Source organism: Diceros bicornis, chromosome 9, assembly GCF_020826845.1.
Source record: "Diceros bicornis minor isolate mBicDic1 chromosome 9, mDicBic1.mat.cur, whole genome shotgun sequence".
Taxonomy (NCBI): domain Eukaryota; kingdom Metazoa; phylum Chordata; class Mammalia; order Perissodactyla; family Rhinocerotidae; genus Diceros; species Diceros bicornis.
Genome location: NC_080748.1, coordinates 85,210,847 through 85,232,975, shown reverse-complemented (window position 1 = coordinate 85,232,975; position 22,129 = coordinate 85,210,847). Strand labels below are relative to the sequence as shown.

The window sequence follows — 22,129 nt, the reverse complement described above, 5'->3', positions numbered from 1 at the left end:
GGACGTGCCAAGGTCCTTGGATGACCTACAAGGCCCTCTCCATGATCTGGCCTGACAATGCCCTGGCCGCATTCCCACTCTCTCCTCACTTCCAGGGAGCCTGGGTTTCATCCTGAGACACTGGGTAAAATCGGAGTTGGCAGGAAAACAACAAAAACCAGATTTGTGTTTGAGGGAAACTAGACTGGAGAAGGATAAGAGAAGAAGAGAGATCACTCCGGGGCCGCTGCAGTAATCCGGGCAAGGGATGCTGGCAGCTGGCACGACAGCAGGATTAGGGAGAGCAAGGCAGAGATCCAAGGTATCAAGCAGGCCAAAGGAATGCGACGCAGCCATTGACTAGAAGGAGAGGTGAGGAAAAGTTTCGAGAAGGGGTCCAACTGCCAGAGGCTTTCATGGAGGCCGGCCTAGCCTGTCTCTCAGGCCGCCCCACCACCACTGCTCTCCTCAGTCCCCGTCCCACCCTCAATCTATGGAGTACCCCTCTCCCCTACCTCATCAGCCAGGCAAACTTGAGGAGACTCAGCGACAACTAACTTCTGGCTGGTCTCATGGGAACGTGTGCCGAGCAGAGTGCACTTACCTCCAGGTCTCTGTCTGCTCTAAAACAGGAGTCGAGGCCAAGCTGACCTCTTACATCCCCTCCCGCTCCAGCACCTCACGGGCACAAAGCCCTCGGCTGTGCTGCTGCTGAAGACCCTTCGTCCTGCCTCTACCTGGGCTACAGCGAGTTGGCTCAGCAGACTATAGCCAATGAAAGCCCACTTGACAGTTACCTGCCAAGAGGACGTGGACAGGTGCGTGCAAGACTGCTCCCTGAGCCTTGGGGTGGGGGCAGCGAGACATGAGTGACATTCTCACTTTAGGTGAAAACTGAACTGCGTTTTCACGGTGGCAAAAAAGCCTCGCTATTTTACTGCCCTCATTAAGTGATGCCAGTACTTGCAGAATAACTAGTTGAGATACGAGTTAGACAACTCTCAGGTGAGCCTGACTGACCAGCTGCATTGAACAACTTACAGAGGCTGCCCAAGGCGGCCTGGCAGGTGGACCTGAGGTATCTGTGTCCCACAGCAATGGCCTAAAAAGGGAGATCATAATCACGGGCTAAGTCCTGTTACTAAACTGGGAGCTGGTCAAGGAGGTAGAAGTTTCACTTAATACTACAAAATCTTGGCTCTGTAGGCACCTTCCAAGTGTCTGGCCCGATGCCCAGCCTCTAGCTAAGTCCCCTTGGTGGAGGCACTGGAAGGGTCAGACACCAAGTGAGGAGGACACGCCCTCCAATTCCTCCAAAAGGCTCTTCCTCCCCCTCCACCCCACAGCTCCCTGACTGGGAAATGCAAGCTGGCTCCCGCTTCCCACTCTCTTATCATCCCAACACTGGAGGATGGCTTTCTCAAAAGAATCCTCTAGAAACACAAAACCCTAGGTCTATTACCTCCTGCCATTATTACTGACACCCAAGTGGAACGATGGCTGCCTTGGAAGTGAGGTCAACTTTTAGTGCACGAGAGGTGACAGGATCCTGACTTGGCAGCAGAGCAGCACTCGCAGTGCTGTCTCCCAGCCGGGGGTGGACGTGGACTCAGACCCCGCACTGCGTCTCACTCTCACTCCTCCACCTCCTCTTGCCTGGGGCCAGGGACAGTTTCTGAGGCTCACCCAGCCTGCTGGGACTCTACCCTTACCAACACGACAAACAAGAGGAGCTGAAAATATGTGAGCCACCGTCACATTTCCCCTTTTACACTTAAATCCAACCTACTCTACTCCTGCATCTCTTGGGGAAGTTCCTTAGGGGCCTCACTGCCCAGGCGGCCTCTGATGAGGCTAACGGTGCAGCTCTGGGCTTGGGGCAGTGCCCTTCTTCCCAGGGCCTTCGTTTTCTAATCAGGGTGGGCACAATAATGATACGACCTAATAAGAGTTGCTTACACACTGAGTTAATACACGTTTTAGAACAGGGTCCAACATATAATAAGCGCTCAGAAAATGCTGCTTAATCTTGTTACCCACTGTACACCTCTAAGAACACCACCACCAAGCTGGACCAACTACACAATTTGCGTGCTCCAGCACAAACTGAAAATGCAGAGCTCCTTGTTCAAAAATTCTTAAGAATTTCAGATGGCAACAGCAGAGTATTAAACCAAGTACAAGGCCCGGAGTGACTACACAGGTTGCACGCCCATAAAGCCAGCCCTGCCACCAGCTAAGTTCTCTGCGAACTCACCTATGGTCCTTGCCAGGAGTCAGTCTGACAGTACTGCCTTGTCACCATTAACTAGCTCAGCTGCCTCCACGCCAGGCAACAGCCTACTGGGAAGAGCCCCATCTGTGGAGCTACCGAACCCTGGTGCTCTCATGTGCTGGGTTGGGGCCTGGGGCATCTCATTCACCTCAAGCCTCAATCTCCTCACCTGCAGAATGGGGAATCCCATCTTCTGCACAGGGCACTTGGGAGGATTAAACAAAATGGGACATAAGAAAGGCCGAGGCACACAATCTGTACTCAACAAGCGTCAGTCCCGTTTCATTTCAAAGACAACTATTTCTCCAGCCTCTCAAGTGATCCAGACTTTCACTGTCCGACGTGCGCGCCACTGGCGGAGGGCTGCTGAGCACTTGAAATGTGGCTGACCAGAGTGAGGTGAGCTGTGAGTGCCACAAATACACACCAGATTTTAAAGACTCAACGTGAAAACAAAGTAAAAATCTCATTCATATGTTTCTACCAACTACATGCTGAAATAACATTATAGTTACACTGGGTTAAATATACAATGTACCATCAAAATTAATTTCACGTTTCTTTTTACTTTTTTAATGTAGTTACTAGAAAATTTAAAATTACAAATGTGGCTCACATTATATTTCTATTGGACAGCGCTGATCTAGACAATGAGACACCCCAAAGATCTGGAATGGAGGGGAAGATCTAGTTATCTACACTGGAAAAGCAGCCTGGATACAGAGATGACTAACTGCTCATCCTACAAGACAGTTTAGCAAAGCACTAATATACAGGACAGAGGTCAACTTTGACGCTATTTGCCAGGAAAAATTAAAATACAATTACAATATCTAAGCAGAATTTTACATTCTTTGCTTTTAAGTATCTACAAGATGTTCCGAGAATCGTCACTCATTTCATCTCCTAAATGACTCTTTTTTAATTATTTAATTTATCTCAACTTCCTTAAAAGGCAAGTTCTGGCAAAGGCATAAATAAAGTGACTTCATGCGTTTATTCATTAAGTCAGTCAATAAACACTATGTCATGACCAACCATTTCCAGCTCAGCACTGAGTCAACAGGACAGAAGACAACGAGCTAAGAAGACACATCTTCAATGCAAAGTTGTAGTAAACAGCTTAACTACCCTCTGTCTGAATCTAGACGAAGGTAATGCTTGGGTGGGGCATCCCCTGTCTAGGGAAAGGACTAGACAAATACCTTTGTCTTTATCTCAATTAATTCTTAAGTCTGCATCAACAAGTTTTAAGTTTCCATGTAAGCATTTTTAATTATTTTAATAGTATTTTTAAATATTCTTTTGGACAGAATCTCAATCATAACCTTGGCTAAAAACCTAGAAGAGAACTGAGCATTATGCATAGCAATAAACAAAAGAATTTGTTCTTCAGAAATACAGGAAGATGAGTGCTTTCAGAAATATGTAAGGCAATTTCTCTTCCAAAACCTCACCCTCACTCACTAAATCAGCCCAACTGATTACAATACTGGAGAGCCCGCCTGAACACTGTTCCACGCGTTCTGGACTTTAAAGAGAAAATGCAAACCTCATCCTTCACACACAAAGGGTGATGAATCAGCACCTTTGCAAACAGTCTGGAGATGTGCTTCCAGCCAGAGTTCCCGCCTGCACAGAGCGGCCCCAGAACGCCTCCAGCCAGCACCAAGCCAGAGGTTACTTGTGAGAAAGCTGGAAAATAATACTGCAAACGCCTGAGGTTTTCAACTCTTCTTTCCTATTCCAGCAGCTTTTCCTTCCCATCCTCCTTCAAAAGTCCAATGCAGGAAATCCTGAGCACCTTCCACGTGCTTTAGTTTATCATGTACCCAGACGTGGGCACTGAGGACGACACAAGAAAAGAAAAACCAAAATGTTTATCCAAACAGGTTTTCATCTTCCTGAGGGAAAGAGAACACTTACAACAGGTAAAGGCCATCACAGGACAGACTGGAAAGGAGTGCTCTCAGATACCACTACCAGAAGGCTAAGGCTGGAGACAACTGGGCGACAGGTGTTCCAAACCCTTAAAACTCCTACCTTTGACCTAGCAGTGCCCTACCAGGGAATTTCTCCTACAAAGATAATCAAGGATGAAGGATTTTGTACAGGAATGTCCATCACACAGTTCACCGTTTACAACAGTGAAAACTTAGAAACAACCTGTACATCCAAAAATGCGGACTGCCACCTCAAACTATGGGGCAGCCATTAAAAATAAGTACACAAATATTTAACACAAGAAAACAGTCACACTACATCAAGTTAAAGCATGTTATAAAACACGTACACTACGATGTCAGGAATATCTTAAAAGCATTTTTACATATGTGCAAAGGGGAAAAAGACTAAGAAATATATACTAATTTTAACAATGGTTATCTCTATATGTAGCATTAAACAATTTTTCATTTTCTTCTTACATTTCTCTAGTTCCTGAATTTTGTATAATGTATATGGATTAGTGGGTTAAGATTTAAAAAAAGTACACAGCAATGTGGTTCAAACTACAAAAAGAGAATGATAAAAAGTATAACAATAACTACTGTCTATTTAGCACCTAAAACATGAGAGGCACTGTTCTAAGTGCCCTACATTAATTCATTTAATCCTGCCAACAAATACAAAGAGATGATGCCCCTTTTGCAGATGGCACAGCTAACCAGTGGCAGAGTGGGACAGAAAGCTGGGGTTGGGTCAGGGCCACTGTGCTACATCGCCCCCTACCCGCCGAAGCGGAAAACTGATATTCCTGGGCCACTAGCAGTGGCTGAGCAAGAACGTGGAAGTCCAAGACAGGAGACTTTTGCTGAAGATGAAAACCGTAGTTGCGAGAGCATGCCTAACTAACCACTCGGCACCCACATCACAAGCCTGCTGGGCATCACACACACAATTCTTGGGAAGTGACACAAACTTGGTTTTCTGTGAAAAATTACACTGAGCAGCTGCCAATTGCTACTGATGGTGACACAGGTGGAGAGCTCCAAGAAAATAATGATTCTTAGCTAAAAGATACAAATTTGGGGCCGGCCCTGTGGCGTAGTGGTTGGGTCTGACGCGTTCCGCTTCCGCGGCCTGGGTTCATGGGTTTGGATCTTGGATGCAGACCTGCACCACTTGTCAGCCATGCTGTGGCGGCGACCCACATACAAAACAGAGGAGGACTGGCACAGATGTTAGCTCAGGGCTAACCTTCCTCAAACATAAAAAAGAGGAAGATTGGCAACAGATGCGAACCTCCCTCACCAAAAAAAAAGATACAAATTTGTTAAAAATAGGTAAAAAAAAAAAAAAAAAATAAGAAAACAAAGTCAGCAAAGATTTACATCTATGACACAAACAAGTCCACCATTCGTCCTAGCAAAAACAAGCCCTAAAGTTAAAGTGCTACCAAAACAGTCTTGGAGCGTAAACTCAGAACACTTCAGCCTAAACAGCCTCATGGTCAAGGGAATTGTTTTCTTTCACAGTTTTAAGCACAAATAGCTTCAGCATTATTTCCCTTACATAAATCTGCCTATTCTGGCTTATCTATGGTCATCAGGACACACATCAGTTTGCAGCTGCTGACAACTGACCTAACAATATAGAAGAGTATAGAGTAGAGTTGTAGTCCCGAACCTGACATTGCTCGCTTCTCCAGGGTCAGGAAGCAACGCCACCTACAGCACAGTGAGAACACACCTAACTTACTCCAAACCCCAGATCCTTGTCCCAGCTCAGCCACTCTCCGCGTACACAATGTGGTTGCACAGCCCCATCGGCTCTTCTGCTTAATTCAGGCGTGGAGACTCTCACATCCACCCCCGCTCCCCATGACCTGTTGAACCTACAACCTCTGGCGATGGGTCCACGCATCAGCATTTCTAAAAAACCCCAACAGTGGTTCATGTGTTAACGTTCACATGGTTAATGTTGAGAACTAAAGTGTTGGGCTGTGTTTCCTTACATAAGTCGAGGGCTGTGATAACTCAAAAGACTGTTTGAAAAGCAAAATAAGACATGTGAAAGTCCTTTAGAAAGTGTTACAAATAAAAAGACATGATAATTGACAACTGAAATCAGAGAACAGATGGAGACTCTGGAAAACTATAAAAGACATGACTTGGTCAGCATGAGCAAGGTTCTCTCTCCCCCAGTGCTGCATAGGTGTCTAGGACATGGTCTGACCTGCTACATACACCAGGCAAACCAGGATTTCTAAACATAATATTCTCATGAGTAGTCAGAGAGAATCACAGTGCCTGGCTTCTTTTATCAGCAAATTTAACTTCTCAAGAAAAGTACCAACTTTAATTACCTAAACAAATATAGTTCTAAACAGGGTCATCTCACATAAGATCTTACCTTATTACATCATCAAGAACAAGGGAAAAACACTAAATTCCTATCAAACTCCATACTATTTAAGGAAACAAAAGAAAGGTTCAAATAAGATGCATGCTGGGCAGCAAAGAAAAATATAAGAAAAATGAAAAGGTCATCTAAGTTACATGTGCTACTTTCCTACACATAGTTCTCCAATTTTTACGTTTTTAATTTTCCAAATTTAAAAATGTTTTCCAACTTAAAACCTGAATTGCTTCTCAAAGTTTAACAATAAATGCAAACTGTACAAAACTCCTTTAAAATGAAAATTTCTTTCATAATCAGAACAACTCATTCGGGGATAACACCTGATTTCCTACAGCTAATTAAGAGGTGTCTGCACTGAAATAACTGACATGGTAATTACGATGTTCAGTTCCTCTTTTCCTTTAAAAAATCTTAGGATAGTTTAAAATGATGAACAAGAAAATATATATACCAAAAACAGTCTGTTACACACACAGTCTAAACGAACCCCTGGAAAGAAGCACCCTGACACGTAACTATAGAACAAAAACTAACCTACAGTTCAAGCTACCAGTTTTCAGTTTTTTAACTTTCATCCTTGAAATTTCAAAACGTTTGTCTTTCAGATTTTTGTGAACATGAAATGCATTTCAGAAGCGCAAGGCCCTCCCCTCGTCAGTCCCTTTCTACACGTTTTTCTCTAAAAACACTGGGAAACTGCTGCACTGTGGTCCACGTGTGAGGCTGTCTTTCAGGGAACAGGCCTAGGTCCCTTTGCACTATGGATTAGAACAAGTCTGGAAGCCTACGTAGGGTCCTTACCATACAGAGCTCCTTCTTCAGGGTAACTTCCTAAAAATCAGAACGCCTGAACAATCTGAGGGGTTTTTTGTTTTGTTTTTTTGCCGAGGAAGATTGGCCCTGAGCTAACATCTGTGCCAATCTTCCTCTATTTTGTAAGTGGGATGCTGCCACAGCATGGCTGACGAGTGGTGTAGATCCAGGATCCAAACCTGCAAACTCAGGCCGCCAAAGCAGAGCATGCTGAACTTAACCACTAGACCCCCGGGCTGGCCCCCAATTTGAGGTGTCTGATGCTCTGTTTTCTTTTTCTTAATTATCTCTTAGGTAATTAGGAGTTTTAAGTGTGACTTACAACTGAGCTTAAAAGAATGCTAACAAAATTCATCTCCATTTTACATTTACTGGAAAACATATGTACTCTTTTAAAAATAGCACAAAATGTCATTTTTTTAATTTAAAAGGAAACTTATTCGCTACTAACCAAACTTCAACCTCAATCAATTACATAGTAGGCCTTTATTGAAGGCCTACTATGTGCCTAGATGCTTGCGATGTTAGTAAACAAACTCTCTTCCAGAGCATCTTTAAAGAAACTCTTAATTATAAAAAATAGTTGCTATACGAAACTTCAACAGCAACCTTTGGAAAACTAAGGATAAGGGGTTTTTTTTAACACAACTTTCTTTAAAATAATACTTTCTTAAAAAGTCTTATGCTGAAGTTGTCAGATTATAACCTTAATGCGCAAGCTGAGTTTCAAATTTACTATAAACAAAACTCAAGTTTGAAGAGGATGATAAAATCCTCTTCAAAGGATTTTATCAAAATAAAGAAAAAGCAAAAATTGTGGCAAGCAAAGCACATTATCACAACCCAACGTGGAAGTGCAACGACAAAACGACAAAGCCCACCCAGCAGAGGAACAGGCCTTTCTGAAACAAGGTCCCCCCTCCTAAACAGCCCCAGGTCTCTGGACTCTCCACTCAGCATTTTCACTTATCTGCACATGGTTTCCTCACAGACACTAAATATTACCAACAATAACACATCTTCGTGTTTACAATCCTTCATAGAAACAGTGCTTTCATGCCTATCAATTCCTACATATCTAATTTCAAGTAACAGATAAGCTTTCCATACAACCTTCCCTCATAGATTTGATGACTTCTAAATTTTTTCCCAAGAAACCTAGGCTAAGAGACTGCCCTTTTGGGATGGGAAACCTTTATGGGATCATCTCACGCAACAGGTTCTGTCGAAGCTGCTTTCACATACTGTTATCTAGCAGCTTGGAATAACTAGTCTCAGTTCTCAGATAAAGAAACAAAGGCTACGGGTGGTAAAGTAGTAAGCGGAAGAGGCAAGATTTAAACAGAACTGACCGCAACCACATCAGCCTGTAATTCCCAAGTAAAAGAACAGCCAGGTTTCTACATCTAAAGTACTACCCCAAGATTAAGAAAAACCACATATGGTTAAATAAGATGAAAAAGAGAAATGTTCTGAGAGCTGCCACTGAAAGACTGCATGACAACGCCGTAAGCAATATGGAAAGACCCCTAGCCCAGTACGGTCCCCAAGACACAGACTAGTCTGTGTCTAACTTAAACCTCAAATGTGAGAGTAAAACCACCTAATTTCTGGCCCGAGGAAGAAAAAGCAGAGAAAGGAGTGAGGCTGGGAGGATTTGGGGCCCGTTTTATTTCTGCCAGACTTTGCCTGATCACCTGCTGAGGGGCTGACCCAGTCCTGCAGGAGGGTCCTCCAAGAATGTCCACAAGCAGAGTGAAGGCTGAGGCAGGTGCCAAGAAATCAGATCGCACTCCTGGCAGACGACTGTGGAAAACGGGGGTCACCTGCACGAAGCGCTGCTGGAACCACCCTTCCTCACCGCGGCGAGAGACGAAAACGGGGCCGCGCACAGCGGCTCCCCGCAGCCTGGGACCGCGCCCACCCCCGGAGCGGCCGGCGAGCTGGCCTCCGCGCCCCGCCCCGCGCCCCCGCCCGGCCCCCGCCCGCGGGCCCGCGCCCTCACCTCCAGGCGCAGGGAGGCCCCGCAGCCTCGCAGGAACTCGCGGATGTTGCTCAGGCACTCGCCCTCGCTCCGGGGCTCCGGGTAGACCTGCAACACAGAGCACAGGCGCTGAGCGCCGCGGGAGGCCGCGGACAGGCCCCGCGGCGAACCCGAGGCGGCCCCGGCGGGAGACCCGGGCGGGCGGGCGGGCGGCGCAGGCGGCCCGGAGCGACCCCGCCACCCCCGGCGCCCGCCCGCTCGGCCGCCGCCTCTCCTCACCCTTTTTCCTTCCTCCCGGCTGCACCAATCTCAGGCCCCTGCCCTCACCGGGAAGTGGGCCCGCGCCGGAAGTGACGTCTTCAGACCGCGCCCCGGTCGGCCTCGCGCGCGCCCTCTTCCGGTCCCTGGCCTCGCCCCCGCGGCCCACCTGCTCTTCATCCTCAACCTCGTCTGCGGGCCACCTGGCCCGGCCCACGCGCGGCCCCCTCACCCCGACACCTGGTCCTCGTCCTCATCCTCGGCCGCGGCCCACCTGGCCCCCGCCCTCGGCCTCGCCCCGCGCGGCCACAGCCCGCCCCGCCCACGGGGGCCGGGAGAGCTCGGCCTCGCCCCCGCGGACCCCGCCCACCTGGTCCTCGTCCTCATCCTCGGCCGCGGCCCACCTGGCCCCCGCCCTCGGCCTTGCCCCGCGCGGCCACAGCCCGCCCCGCCCACGGGGGCCGGGAGAGCTCGGCCTCGCCCCCGCGGACCCCGCCCACCTGGTCCTCGTCCTCATCCTCGGCCGCGGCCCACCTGGCCCCCGCCCTCGGCCTCGCCCCGCGCGGCCACAGCCCGCCCCGCCCACGAGGCGGGAAAGCTCGGCCTCGGCAGCTCGAACAACCCCGAAGGGGCTGGAGAGAACCCGTGTTCTTCGGTTCTTGCTCGCCCCTGGCTCCGGGAGAGCGGAGGTAGTACTCTAATGCGATCATTTAACATAATTAACAACATAAATAATGCGTGTTGGGATTAAAGTGCAGTGTTTTCTCTTCCCGAATACAGGCCGTGTGCCTCACGAATGATTAACCAGGAGAGCTGGTGACACGCCGGCGAGTAAGTCAGCGGGGGAGAAGTCGTGGCGAATGCAGCCTCCCCACAGGAGAGGAGCAGCGAGGAGGGCTCGTGCAGACTGCCTGGTCCTGGTCCGGGTCCGAGCTCGGACTGGGAGGCCACCGGCCACACGTGCAAGGAGTTACTGACAGCTCTCCGGGCGAGGAACGGCAAGGAAACGGGAACAGTACCAATTACGAAAACAATGCCCGCAGACGCCCGACAGACGCCCGAGACATCGAAGAGCTTTTTGTTGTGTTCTGAACCTGCAGAGGAAGACTTTGTTTTGGCAGTTACACTAAAGCATCATCCAGAATTCTAGCGTTTGAGGGCATTCAAGGCATTTTTGTCCTATCCTCTAGGGGGAACTCGGGACATTCCATCCGGCCTCGCTCAGGAGTACTGTGATTTCAAAGTGCTCACGTCTTGTAAAATTACAAATCAAAACCAAACCAAACCAGGGTATTGAGAGGTTCAGAGAGAGAGGAAATGAGACTTTTTTCCTATGGTTTAAAAATTCTTAGAAGAAAGTGCCAACATATTTCCCTCCAAATTGAACAGATTTATTTTTTCCGTGGAACTTAGAGTGGAACAGCAAAACCAAACCTGCCTCCTAGTCCATTTTGCTCCTCTCCCCAAAAGAACTTTGAAAAATTATGTGCCAAATATGTAGTTAACATCTAAATTCTTCATAATTTTAGTAGTTGCAAAGTATTAATTTCTGACATCCCAATAATGACATTTTAAAACTAAACAAATATCCTTTTTAAAAAATATATCCTATAGAATCTAAATACAATAGAGATAACACCCATTCTCCATCTAAAAAAATTATGAACAAGCTCTTCTTTAAGTGAAAAATTTTACATTAATTCTTTTCTCCTTTAACTCATTTCCATTCCACTTCCCCCACAAAATTATATCCTAAAGGAACATATTTTTATGCTTGAAAATGTTACTGATCACACTGTTTTTGCAAGAGACCCATACAAATACAGTTAATTCTCATTATTCACGGATTCTGTATTTGCAAATTCTCCCACTCAATAAAATTTATGTGTAACCCCAAAATCAATACTTGTGACACCTTCTCAGTCATTTATGGACATGTGCAGAGCAGCAAAAATTTTGAACTGCCGTATGCACACATTCCAGCTGACTCTGAACAAGGCCATGCTCTGCCATCTTGTTTAAGCTCGTAATGTAAGCAGATGTCCTTTGCGTGGTCTACTGGTGCCACATTTTTCTGCTTTTTGTTGTTTTTCACTGTTGATTTCACTGTTTGTTGATTTCACTGTTGTAAATGGCCCCCAAGCGTAGTGCTAAAGCACTGTCTAGTGTTCCTAAGCGCAAGAAGACTGTGATGTGCCTTACAGAGAAAATACGTGTGTTAGATAAGCTTCGTTCAGGCCTGAGTTATAGTGCTGTTGGCCGTGAATTCAACGTTAATGAATCAACAATACGGTACATCCAGAAAAAGGAAGAGGAGATCCGCCAATCTGTACGTGAGGCCGCTCCGGAAATTGCTAAAGTAACATCTATAGTGCGTGATGCAGCTATGGAAAAGATGGAAAAGCAGCTAACTTTGTGGATTCATGAGATGACAACCGATAAAAAGAGTGCACTGGACAGTGTTGTTGTGAGGCTGAAAGCCAAAGAAATTTACGGTCACGTTACCCAGGGACAAGAAAATGTTAAACCTTTCTCGGCTAGTGCGGGCTGGCTCGCACGTTTCAAAAGGCGATACCACATGAAAAACGTTAGACTTGCAGCCAAGGCAGGTTCTGCGGATCAGGAGGCTGCAGAAGAATTTAAAAAATACCTATTGAGCATTATACACGAAAAGGGTTATATGAAAGAGCAGGTTTTCAATGCTGATGAGACAAGCTTGTTTTACAAGAATGTTGGCAAACGAACCTATGTCATGCAAATGGCCTCCAAAGCTCCTGGCTTTAAATCATTCCCAGACCGTGCAACCTTGCTATTATGTGCCAATGCCAAGGGCGACTTTAAGTGCAAACCCCTAATGGTACACAGAGCACAAAACCCACGAGCACTTAGGGGGAAAAACCTGAACCGGATGCCAGTCCATTGGAGGTGGAACAAAAAAGCATGGATGGCGTCTGGAATATTCTGGGACTGGTTCCACAACTGCTTCATCCCAGAAGCTGAACGCTATCTCCATGGCAAAAACCTTGCCTTCAGGGTCTTATTAATTTTGGATAATGCTCCAGTTCATTGCCACGAGGAACTCGAAAATGCCCACCCCGACATAGAAGTTCTCTTCATGCCCCCAAACACTGCATCTCTAATCCAACCCCTCAATCAGGGCATAATAAAAGCTTTCAAGGCCCACTATACCAGGGAGCTTTACAGCAAGGCTTTCGAGGCTCTTGAGGCAAACAAGGAAGCCACCGTGATGGACTACTGGAAGTCAGTCACTATTCGAAATGCTATTGATTATATTGGCACAGCCTGGGACAGCATCAAGCAGGCTACTATCAATAACTGTTGGGAAAATATTTGGCCAGATTGTGTGAAAAATTTCGAAGGCTTTGAAGGTGTTACAGAAAATATAAAGAACACTGTCAAAAACATAACGCATATTGCACAGCAAATAAGTGGAGAAGGTTTCGATGACATGAAAGAAGGAGATGTGGAGGACATTTTGGCAGAAATGGCAGTAGAACCCACCAACGAAGACCTGGATGAGATGACAAAACATGGCATTGGAGTCAGTGATGACGAGGATGGTGATGAAAGTCAGCCTACGACTCCAAGAATTGTCCCTCTCACAGCAGCCAAAATATCAGAATGGAATTCTGCCTTGGAAAAAATTTTCAATGACATGGAAGAGTATGACCCTATGCTTGAACGCAGCCTCACATTTAAGCGCCTAACCTCCACTGCGTTTGTTCCTTATGCCGAGACACTTAAAGATTTAAGGCGAAAAGCCAGACAGACAAGGCTGAAGCAATTTTTCAAGCCAGTTTGGGAGGGAAAGTTGCTGACACCATCAACAAGTTGTGAAAGCCAAACTCCTGAGGCGGAACTGCCAGATCTAGCATGCCACCCCCACTGATGTCTTCCTCTCCCGCTAAGTAAGTTCCCCCGCTCTCCCTTGGTTTTCATAGGGCAAGCCAAGGTTGAGAACTTTAACCACTCCTTGCACTGCCCCATCACACATCCTGAAGCTCCATCGACAGTAAGGTTTTAGTTAATGTTTTCGTCAAATTTGAAATGTTTAATCTTTGCTTAATGTTTTTTCAAGGCTTGCTTTCCTGCATCACTGTACTGTACAGTACACAGTATGTGTTTACTGTATGTGTGTACTATGTATATGACTGAGAGGAAGAGTTAAAGTAGGACGGTCACATCACAGTAGACTACATTACATAATGCTATAGTTGAAATAGTGTTTTATTATAAAGAAATATGCATGTAATTAATTACTTGTAAGAAATATGTTAAAGAAGCTGTCTTTAAACAGAAATACACTGAAAACAAGATTAGGTATTGACTGGTTGACGAGATGTTGTGACCAGAGTCTCGAAGGAAACTAACCCTGTATTTACCCTAGGAACAATGGTTCAGTAGTTGCTAATTCAGTGTTCACGGTGACTTTGTAGAATGTAACTACCACAAATAATGAGAATCGACTCTACATTTAAGATTATTAAGCCAAAAGGATCTAATTGTTATGAGTTTTCTTCTAAAGTGAGTTAACACAACTATTGTTAGTACACAAACGATGGAAACAATGTATTACAGTTTTGATGAAAAGTATTAAATAAAAAATGCAAACTTTTATTTGGAAATGTATATCTTAATGAGATGTTTAGGGTTTTTTTTTAATTAGTTCATTTACCTATGGATGACTATCACTTACTGCTAGAAAAAGATATGTCCAGCATCAGTTCTATTCCTATCTTGGGCGATGCAAACACTGAGAGACCTTGTTCATAAAAATAAGTACATGGAAATGGAAGGAGTTTTGTTATGACGTAACTTGATTCTTCGAAGCTCTCTGAGTTACACAGCCAAAGTCCAGATACAATCTATCATAAATAAAAAATTTTTTAAATCATCAGTTAACAGCTTGATTAGGGTCTCCTTCAATTTCTCTGAAAGCTAAGTAGAAACCCCTGAGCTGCAAAATTCAGTCATTCGAGTCATTCACTTCTCAACACAATGGATATTTCTAACTGTCCCTTTGTTACATGGCAGCAGAGCGCCTCAGGAAGCGGCAGATGGATGAACAGTCTGCCCTGTTCTGTGAAGGGGAGAAAGGCCATTGTGAAAGGCAGGTGGGACAGCTGAACCAGCTCGACACCTTCCTTGATAGCAGCACCTTCTCAGGCTAGTCAGTTTTAGGTGAGTGCAAGTGCAAGCTGAGAATCTGGAAGTGGATTCCCTGAAAACTATCCCATGCCTTAAAAATCTTCATGTACGCGTACATAAGTGCATGGAGCTAGCCAGTTCAAAGAACACTGTACATAAAACAACATACCTGTTGGAAAACTGTAATGTAAAAGAGTCAGAACTTGATGGTTAGTGCCTGACTCTGCAACATACATGCTGAGCTTGGACAAGTGACTTGACCCCTCAGGGTCTACGCCCTTATCCCCGATTTAAGGCTAATATGTTTACCTTCCTCACAGAGTTGTTGGGAGGATCAAATGGCTAATAAATTAATTCAACCATATTGGACCTAGACTCCATGCCAGATCGTGTGATAAACACCATGAATGCAAAGACAAGTGAGACAAGGACCCTGCCCTCAGTGAGGCAGGGAAGAACTGCACACATCATGACAAGTGCAACCACATAGATGCACGCTCAGGACCATGGAAGCACAGAGGAAAGAAACAAATTCTATAGACATAGGGCAGGGCCAGAGGCTCAGCCAACCCACAAGGTGACATCTGAGTGGGGTTGAAAGGGTGAAGAGGCAGATGGAACTGCCTTTCCAAAGGTGTGACATTTGAGAAGTCCATGGTGTTTTCCAGGACGGTGAGTAATCAAGGACATCTGAGATCATGGGTGAAATTGCAGTGGAAAAAAATACATTGAAGATATGATGGTACAAAAGAAGATACTTAAAAATCTTTCTTCGTAGTTTGCTAAGCTATGAAGGTAAGCTATATGAATGGTAAGTGGGCACATGAAAAAGTGTTTAATATCATTAGTCACCACGGAAATGCAAATTAAAACCACAGATAACACTGTACACTCCCCAGAATGGTTAAGATGGAAAAGGCTGACCATATCAAGTGTTGGCAAGGATGGAGAATAACTGGAACCCTCATCGTGACCGGTGGGAGTGTAAAATGGTACACTTGGAAAACCGGCAGTTTCTTGCAAGGTTTAACACACCTAAGCCCCAGCAATTTCTCTCCTCGGTATTTACCCAAAGAGAGATGAAAACATATGTACAGAAGGCCATGTAGAAGAATGTTCATAGCAGCTTTATGTAAAATCACCAAAGCCTTCACAACCCAAAGGCAAGCTCTCCTCAATACACTCCCCAGAAGTATTCAGAGAAGAACTGTGGCCTCAAATGACCAACAAGTGCCCAATTCACTTCCCAGAAATCCTGTCCCAAATTCTCCACAATAACAAACTCCAGGCTTTTCCATCAAGAACTCTAATAAGGCAGAGGCATAGACAGTCCCAAAACCATTGTGATTTTCCTTTGAAATACGGCTTTTGTACCTAATATTTGACAAAGGGTGTGTCTGATGCTCTGAGAATTTGCTACAAACTAAATCACGAAGCAATGTTAAGGTCAGACTTCAGAGACCTCCGCACTGTCCAGTCTCCTCCTTCTCAACTCTTCTCCTCCACACCCTCCACGCCAGAAACAACCAGCTCCACCCTCAGTCCTAGCAAAGTGCCAACTAAGGTGGCTGCCTTCTATCCAAATCCGAAAGCGTTCAGAGAGTCTGAATGTACAGAACTGCATGAGAAAGAATAGGCAGTTCCAGCAGGGCAAATAATTCAACAAGTTCAGTGTTACCACAACAATTAAGGTCAAGAGTACAGCCAACTGCCACAGCTTGTGACATCTGGGAGACACGTAACTCCCCAGGACCCTAGTTCCCAGAGGCTCTGATTGAGTAGGTCTGAAGGACAGCCCAGAAGCCTGGGTGGGTGTATTTGCCGGAAATTCCCCATCTGACCGATATGCCGCCAGGTCTGGAACCACTGATATGGTATAACTCAGTGCTTCTCAAATGTCCACAGGCATCAGAAGCACCTGGAGTAACAGATGACTAGGCCCCGCCACAGAGTTTAATCAGCAGGTCTGGGGTGGAACCCAAGACTTTGGATTTCTGACAAGGTCCCAGGAGATACTCATGGTACCAGGACCATACTTAAGAGAACTAGTGGTATAAGTAGACTGAACTATCAATCAAGATATGTTCTGTTTTTCCCCCATTGGGAGAACAAATTTCCGGCCACAGAACAAAAGTCTCCCCAGGTCTCTGCCATCAGCAGCCTCATCACCCCAGCTACAAAGAACCACTTCCTCTGAACATGTGTTGTTCCCTCTGCAGCCGCCACCACATAACTGGACCTCCTGGTACACGTCTTATTTCTGCCTTAGACATGAGCTCCCTGAGTGCAGTGGCCCACGGGCATCTCCTGTTCAGTAGTAAAACAGTCAGCAAATCTGACTAAATGACCTACCCACTTAGGTCACTGAATCCACTGATCACAGGGGAGTGGGAGAACCTTAGTGTAGAAAGGGTCAGAGAACATTTGAGGCAATTCTGTTCTTCTCCAGATGAAGAAGCAGAGACTCAGGAGAAACGACCTGCCCAAAATCATGCGGCCTGAGTACTTCACCAACGGGCTCTGTGCTTCAGGAGGCTGACCTCTGAGGCCTGCGTCCACCATCAGCCCATCAGAGGCCCCAGCAGGACCCAGGCCGGCAGCCACTGGTGGCTGCAGTGTCGGGCTGGAGCGCTCACAAAAGCTGACAGTGTGCTTCCCCCTTTCTGACAGTGTGTGAACAACTCCGTGTTCAGTAACATCTCTTGGTAGCTTGGCATCGCCACAGTGGAAGTATTTACACCACCGAAATCGGCAGACACTACAAATCAGGGCTCCTGGCCACAGAGAACTCGTTGTTAAGCCTTTGCCAACACACCCCTGGCTGTCTTCCTTGACTGAAGACCACAGCTCCTGTCGGGAGCCTTCTCCTGCAGCTACAGCTCTCGCTGGCTCCAGGAACCCGCTTCTCCTGCTCTTCCCTGCAGGCCTCAGGGATTAAGGGCTTCCCAGCTGCTTCCACATCTCTTACAGGTTGTCCTGATCCCTACCCACACTGTGTAAATAGCCTCTTCATTAAACTCGCTTCAACCACCTCTGTTAGCGTGCCATCTGTTTTCTGCTGGGACCCTAACCCAGTGAGCCTCCTGGTGGCCCAGTTAAAAACAGAACACAGTGTTGCAGCAAAAGATGGGAAACGACCTAGAGAAAAGATTAAACCAGTTACAGTACTTTCACAAAACACACCACCCACCACACAGCCTTTAAAAAAGAGGCAGCCTTACATCCTGGTATGTTACAATCTCCTAGTTACAGTAAGTGGGGAAAAGGAGCCTGGGGAACAGTATGCATAACATGCCACCTTTTGTGTAAAAAAGAAAACAAGGCGGGGCGAGAAGAAAATGTGCATGCATGTTTGGAAGTGCATGGTATATCTCTGAAGCCACAAGCCAGGTAGTTCAGCAGGGCCGCCTCCAGGGAGGGGCAGCAGGCCTGGGGGACGGGGAGAGGGAGCGTGCTCTTCACTCTATGCCTTTTGTACCCTTTGAATCTTGTACCACAGGCAAGTATTATTAAATAAGTACATTTTTTAGAAGAAGAAGAACCCTCCAATCTAGTGCTCTGCTCAGACCAAGGCGCCTGCCCCACTGCAAACAGTCCTGGGAGAGCCGGCTGCCGGCGTATGGGGGCACTGTAGGGCAAATCTCCAGCACTCCGCGTGAGACGCAATGCTGTGTTTAAAATCCCAAGTTCACCTTCTGAAAGTCTAATTAGCACTTAATGGTTCATCTAATTTTTAATTACCTGGTAGCCACCGCTTTATTCTAACGAGACTGCAGCTGTCTCCTGCTCGGGGACTACGCCCTTCCACAGCACTCTGTGCTCGTTCCAGTCACTGGGGTTCAATGGGGGGACACACAGGTCAAGAGAGTCACTTGGCAGTCCACTGGGCACCCCTCCCCCAAATCCACTGGAAAGCAAATGAAGTGCCCAGCGGAAATTTCAAAGACCTGGTTGCTAAATACCAGGTAAGTGAATTATCTCCCAAAAAGGTGTAGCCTAGGATTTCAAGTAGTTCAACAAAAGAAATGTAAGCCTTTAATAATTTTCTTTTGCTTTCCTTCTTCAACATATCTCAAAGCCCAATCCCTGTATGGACGCTGCAGTCATCTGGGGAAAAATAAAATGTCTTCCCTTAGTACTGAACTAGCCAAATTACAAAGGGCAGTAAGAAATACAAATGTACAAAATCTCCAGTTCCCAGACTAAATTCAGACATCCAAGACATGCGGCACCTCATGAGAGAGGACTAGCAAGACTGCATGGCTTAAATTAACTCATGCGCCCCCTGAGGCTTGGTTCCCACAAACTCCAAAAGCACATTTTAAGTCTTTCAGAGATGCTGGCAACCGTCCCAAATTCATGCCAATGCCAAAAATGGATTTTACAAAATGTGAGCATAAAACATTCATGAGATAACCTGGAATAAATTTCTCCACGGAAGTTGTATTTTGTTCCCCTAATAATGTTAGATAAGAATAGGCTGGTGTGTATTAATCGTCAAATGAGAGCGCTCTGGAAAACAGCACGTGCCCTGTCCGGCTGTGATTCGCACTCTAGGGAAGCAGAGGTACGCGGGATGGGCCTTTGTTAATGTCTCATTACATTCCTTAAGCAGATGCCATTTCTCACGCCTTTGAAGGATCCTGATACAGGAAAACAGGGGAGTACAAATTCATAAGGCAACTCAGATTGGGCCTTGTGGTCAGAGAATTTTCATATCTAAAGTTTTCAGCTGTTGATATGGAATGATCATCTTTTTTCTCTCATTCTCATGCTTGTGACCTAATGGAAACAACTCATAAATTATGGCACAGCATTTCGTAAATCTGAGCCATGCTTCCTTTCTTCTTAAGCTCCATTTCTATACTGTTTCTGATCCTTTGACATCCCTTTCCTCTCCTCCTGAACACATTTCAGAATGGCTGACCATGTCTTTTTCTGTGTCCATCCATGGAAAAGCCTGTGGAGAAGGCCTGGGGTCTCTGATGGAAAGGTGGTAAATAAATCCAGAGAAGGAACTTGCTGTATCCTTGTAGTATCAGTGCAGCAAGTGGGGCTGAGCACCTTCTAGAAGAGGAGGAGTCCCATCCCCGAGAGCACATGCAGTCTGCTCTCTGAATGGGACACTGGTGGCAGCCTGGTCTCACAGGTCTGCTCTTTGCCTCACGAACAACCCCACGTCCTATCTTTGACCGAGACTCCTCAGGCTAGAATGTCCACTCCATCCCCACAACCTCTGGTGGCACTCCAGGTTTCCGTCTGTGTTCTCAGACGTCTCGGAGGGCTTTTATGCCTCGCCTGCCAGTCCCCACTTGTTCGCCTTAGCTCTTCAGGCTTGTTGCTGAAGCCCCTTCCCACACGGTGAAACTGAAGGGCCGCAGCAGGAGCTAAGAGCAGCGCTCTGTCTTGCCCCCGTCCATCCCAGGTAGAGAATCTGTCTTTCATTTTTAAACTGCCCGAGAAGCTGCATTGAAGGCAGGTTAAACCTCAAAGCCAGAAGACCAGACACTGACCACCTAGGAAAAAGTTCTATTTTAATCCATGTGATAGCGTGTGGGAGGTTTGAAGGCACGCAAAGAGGGCTGGCTGATTTTGGAGAGAGGCTGGGAAGCAAAAGGGAGCCTTTATCAGAGGAAGAAACCTGAATAAGGGGAGAAGAAACAGCTGAGGACATCCACTGGCAAGCCCGCCACTCTATAAATAGCAGCTGAGACCCTCCCTAGAGGGAAAGGCAGGAGGAAGGAGGTGACCACAGCACGGAATTCTCACACTGTAAAAGCCTCTTGCAGCCAGCTGAGACTTTCATATTAACTGTGAGTAGTAAAAAGGTGATGAAAAGATTGTCATTTCCCGAAACTCAAGTATCAGCCGAGTGCGGGCTGAAATAAATAGGGCTATAGCTGGGAATAAGATGTGTAGCAGTCTGGTTGGGAAATACGTTTTCAAAAATCACTTAGAAAAACTGAACTTCATCCAAGATAAAGCTGCCCATGTATACTCAGGAATTCTATTTCTTCCATATTACTGTAACTAGAATATCTCACTGCATATTTATAATTTGCCTGTCACATCACTCCTCTGCTCAAAACCCTTAAAAGCTCATTTCACTCAGAGTAAAAGCCAAAGTCCTTTAAGAGAATGAAAAGACAAGGCACAGACTAGAAGTTATTTGCAAAACGTACATCCAATCAAGGACTTGTATCCAAAATATACAAAGAACTCCTAAAACTCAATAATAAGAAAACAGACAACCCAACTTAAAAATGGGCAAAAGACCTGAACAGACACTTCATCAAAGCAGACATACAGACATGAAAAGATGCTCCACGTCATCTGTCCTCAAGGAAGCGCAAACTACAGCAAGGAGATACTAGTGCACACCTATTAGAATGACACAAATCCAACCGAGACAACACCAAATGCTGGTGAGGATGTGGAGCGACAGGAATTCACTCACTGCTGGTGGGATTGCAAAATGGCACAGCCACTTTGAAAGACAGTTTGGCAGTTTATTATAAAACTAAACATCCTCTTACTATAAGGTCCAGCAATCTCGCTTCTTGGGTAAATCTGCTTTACTGAATTGAGTTGAAAACTTATGTTCACACAAAAACCTGCACGTGGATATTTATAGTAGCTTTATTCATAACTGCCAAAACCTGGAAGTAATCAAGATGCCCTTCAGTAGGTGAATGCATAAATAGACTGTGGTACATCCAGACAATGGAAAATCATTCAATGATAAAATGAGCTATTAAGCCACAAAAAGACATGGAGGAACCTCAAATGCATATTACTAAGTGAGAGAAGCCAATCTAAAAAGGCTACACCCCGTATGATTCCAAATCTATGACATTCTGGAAAAGGCAAAACTATGGTGACAGTAAAAAGATCGGTGGTTTCCAGGCATTAGGGGAGGGATGAACAGGCCGAGCACAGAGGATGTTTAAGGCAGTGTGACTATCCTGTATGATACTGTAATGGTGAACGCGTCATTTATACTTTGTCCAAACCCACAGAACGTACAGCCCAGAGTGAACCCTGATGTACACTATGGACTTTAGTTAATAATGTATCAATATTGGCTCATCAATTGTAACAAGTGCACCACACTAATGCAAGATATTTACAATAGGGGGAGTGGGGAGGGGAAGGAGAGGGGGTATATGGGAATTCTCTGTACATTCTACTCAATTTTTCTGGAAACCTAAAACTGCTCTAAAAAATGAAGTCTATTAATTTTTTTTTTAAGTCAAAGTCCTTGCAATGGCTGAGCAGGCCCAGCCTGG

General features: G+C 45.8%; 1 protein-coding gene across 8 annotated transcripts in view; it reads right to left on the bottom strand.

The window, feature by feature from the left end:
• Nucleotides 1-22,129, bottom strand: part of ARHGEF7 (Rho guanine nucleotide exchange factor 7) — a 148,028-nt gene that overhangs the window by 109,556 nt on the left and 16,343 nt on the right. For 3 of the 8 annotated variants that reach the window (XM_058548502.1, XM_058548496.1, XM_058548494.1), the window contains exon 2: nucleotides 9,435-9,521. The exons of 2 other annotated variants lie outside the window; for them this stretch is intronic. In XM_058548502.1, coding sequence (XP_058404485.1) covers nucleotides 9,435-9,521 — 87 coding nt within the window. Of the gene's footprint in view, nucleotides 1-9,126; nucleotides 9,225-9,255; nucleotides 9,275-9,434; nucleotides 9,522-9,692; nucleotides 9,757-22,129 lie in introns of those variants that run through there. 3 more of the 8 variants (XM_058548500.1, XM_058548499.1, XM_058548501.1) reach the window with 3 other exon arrangements.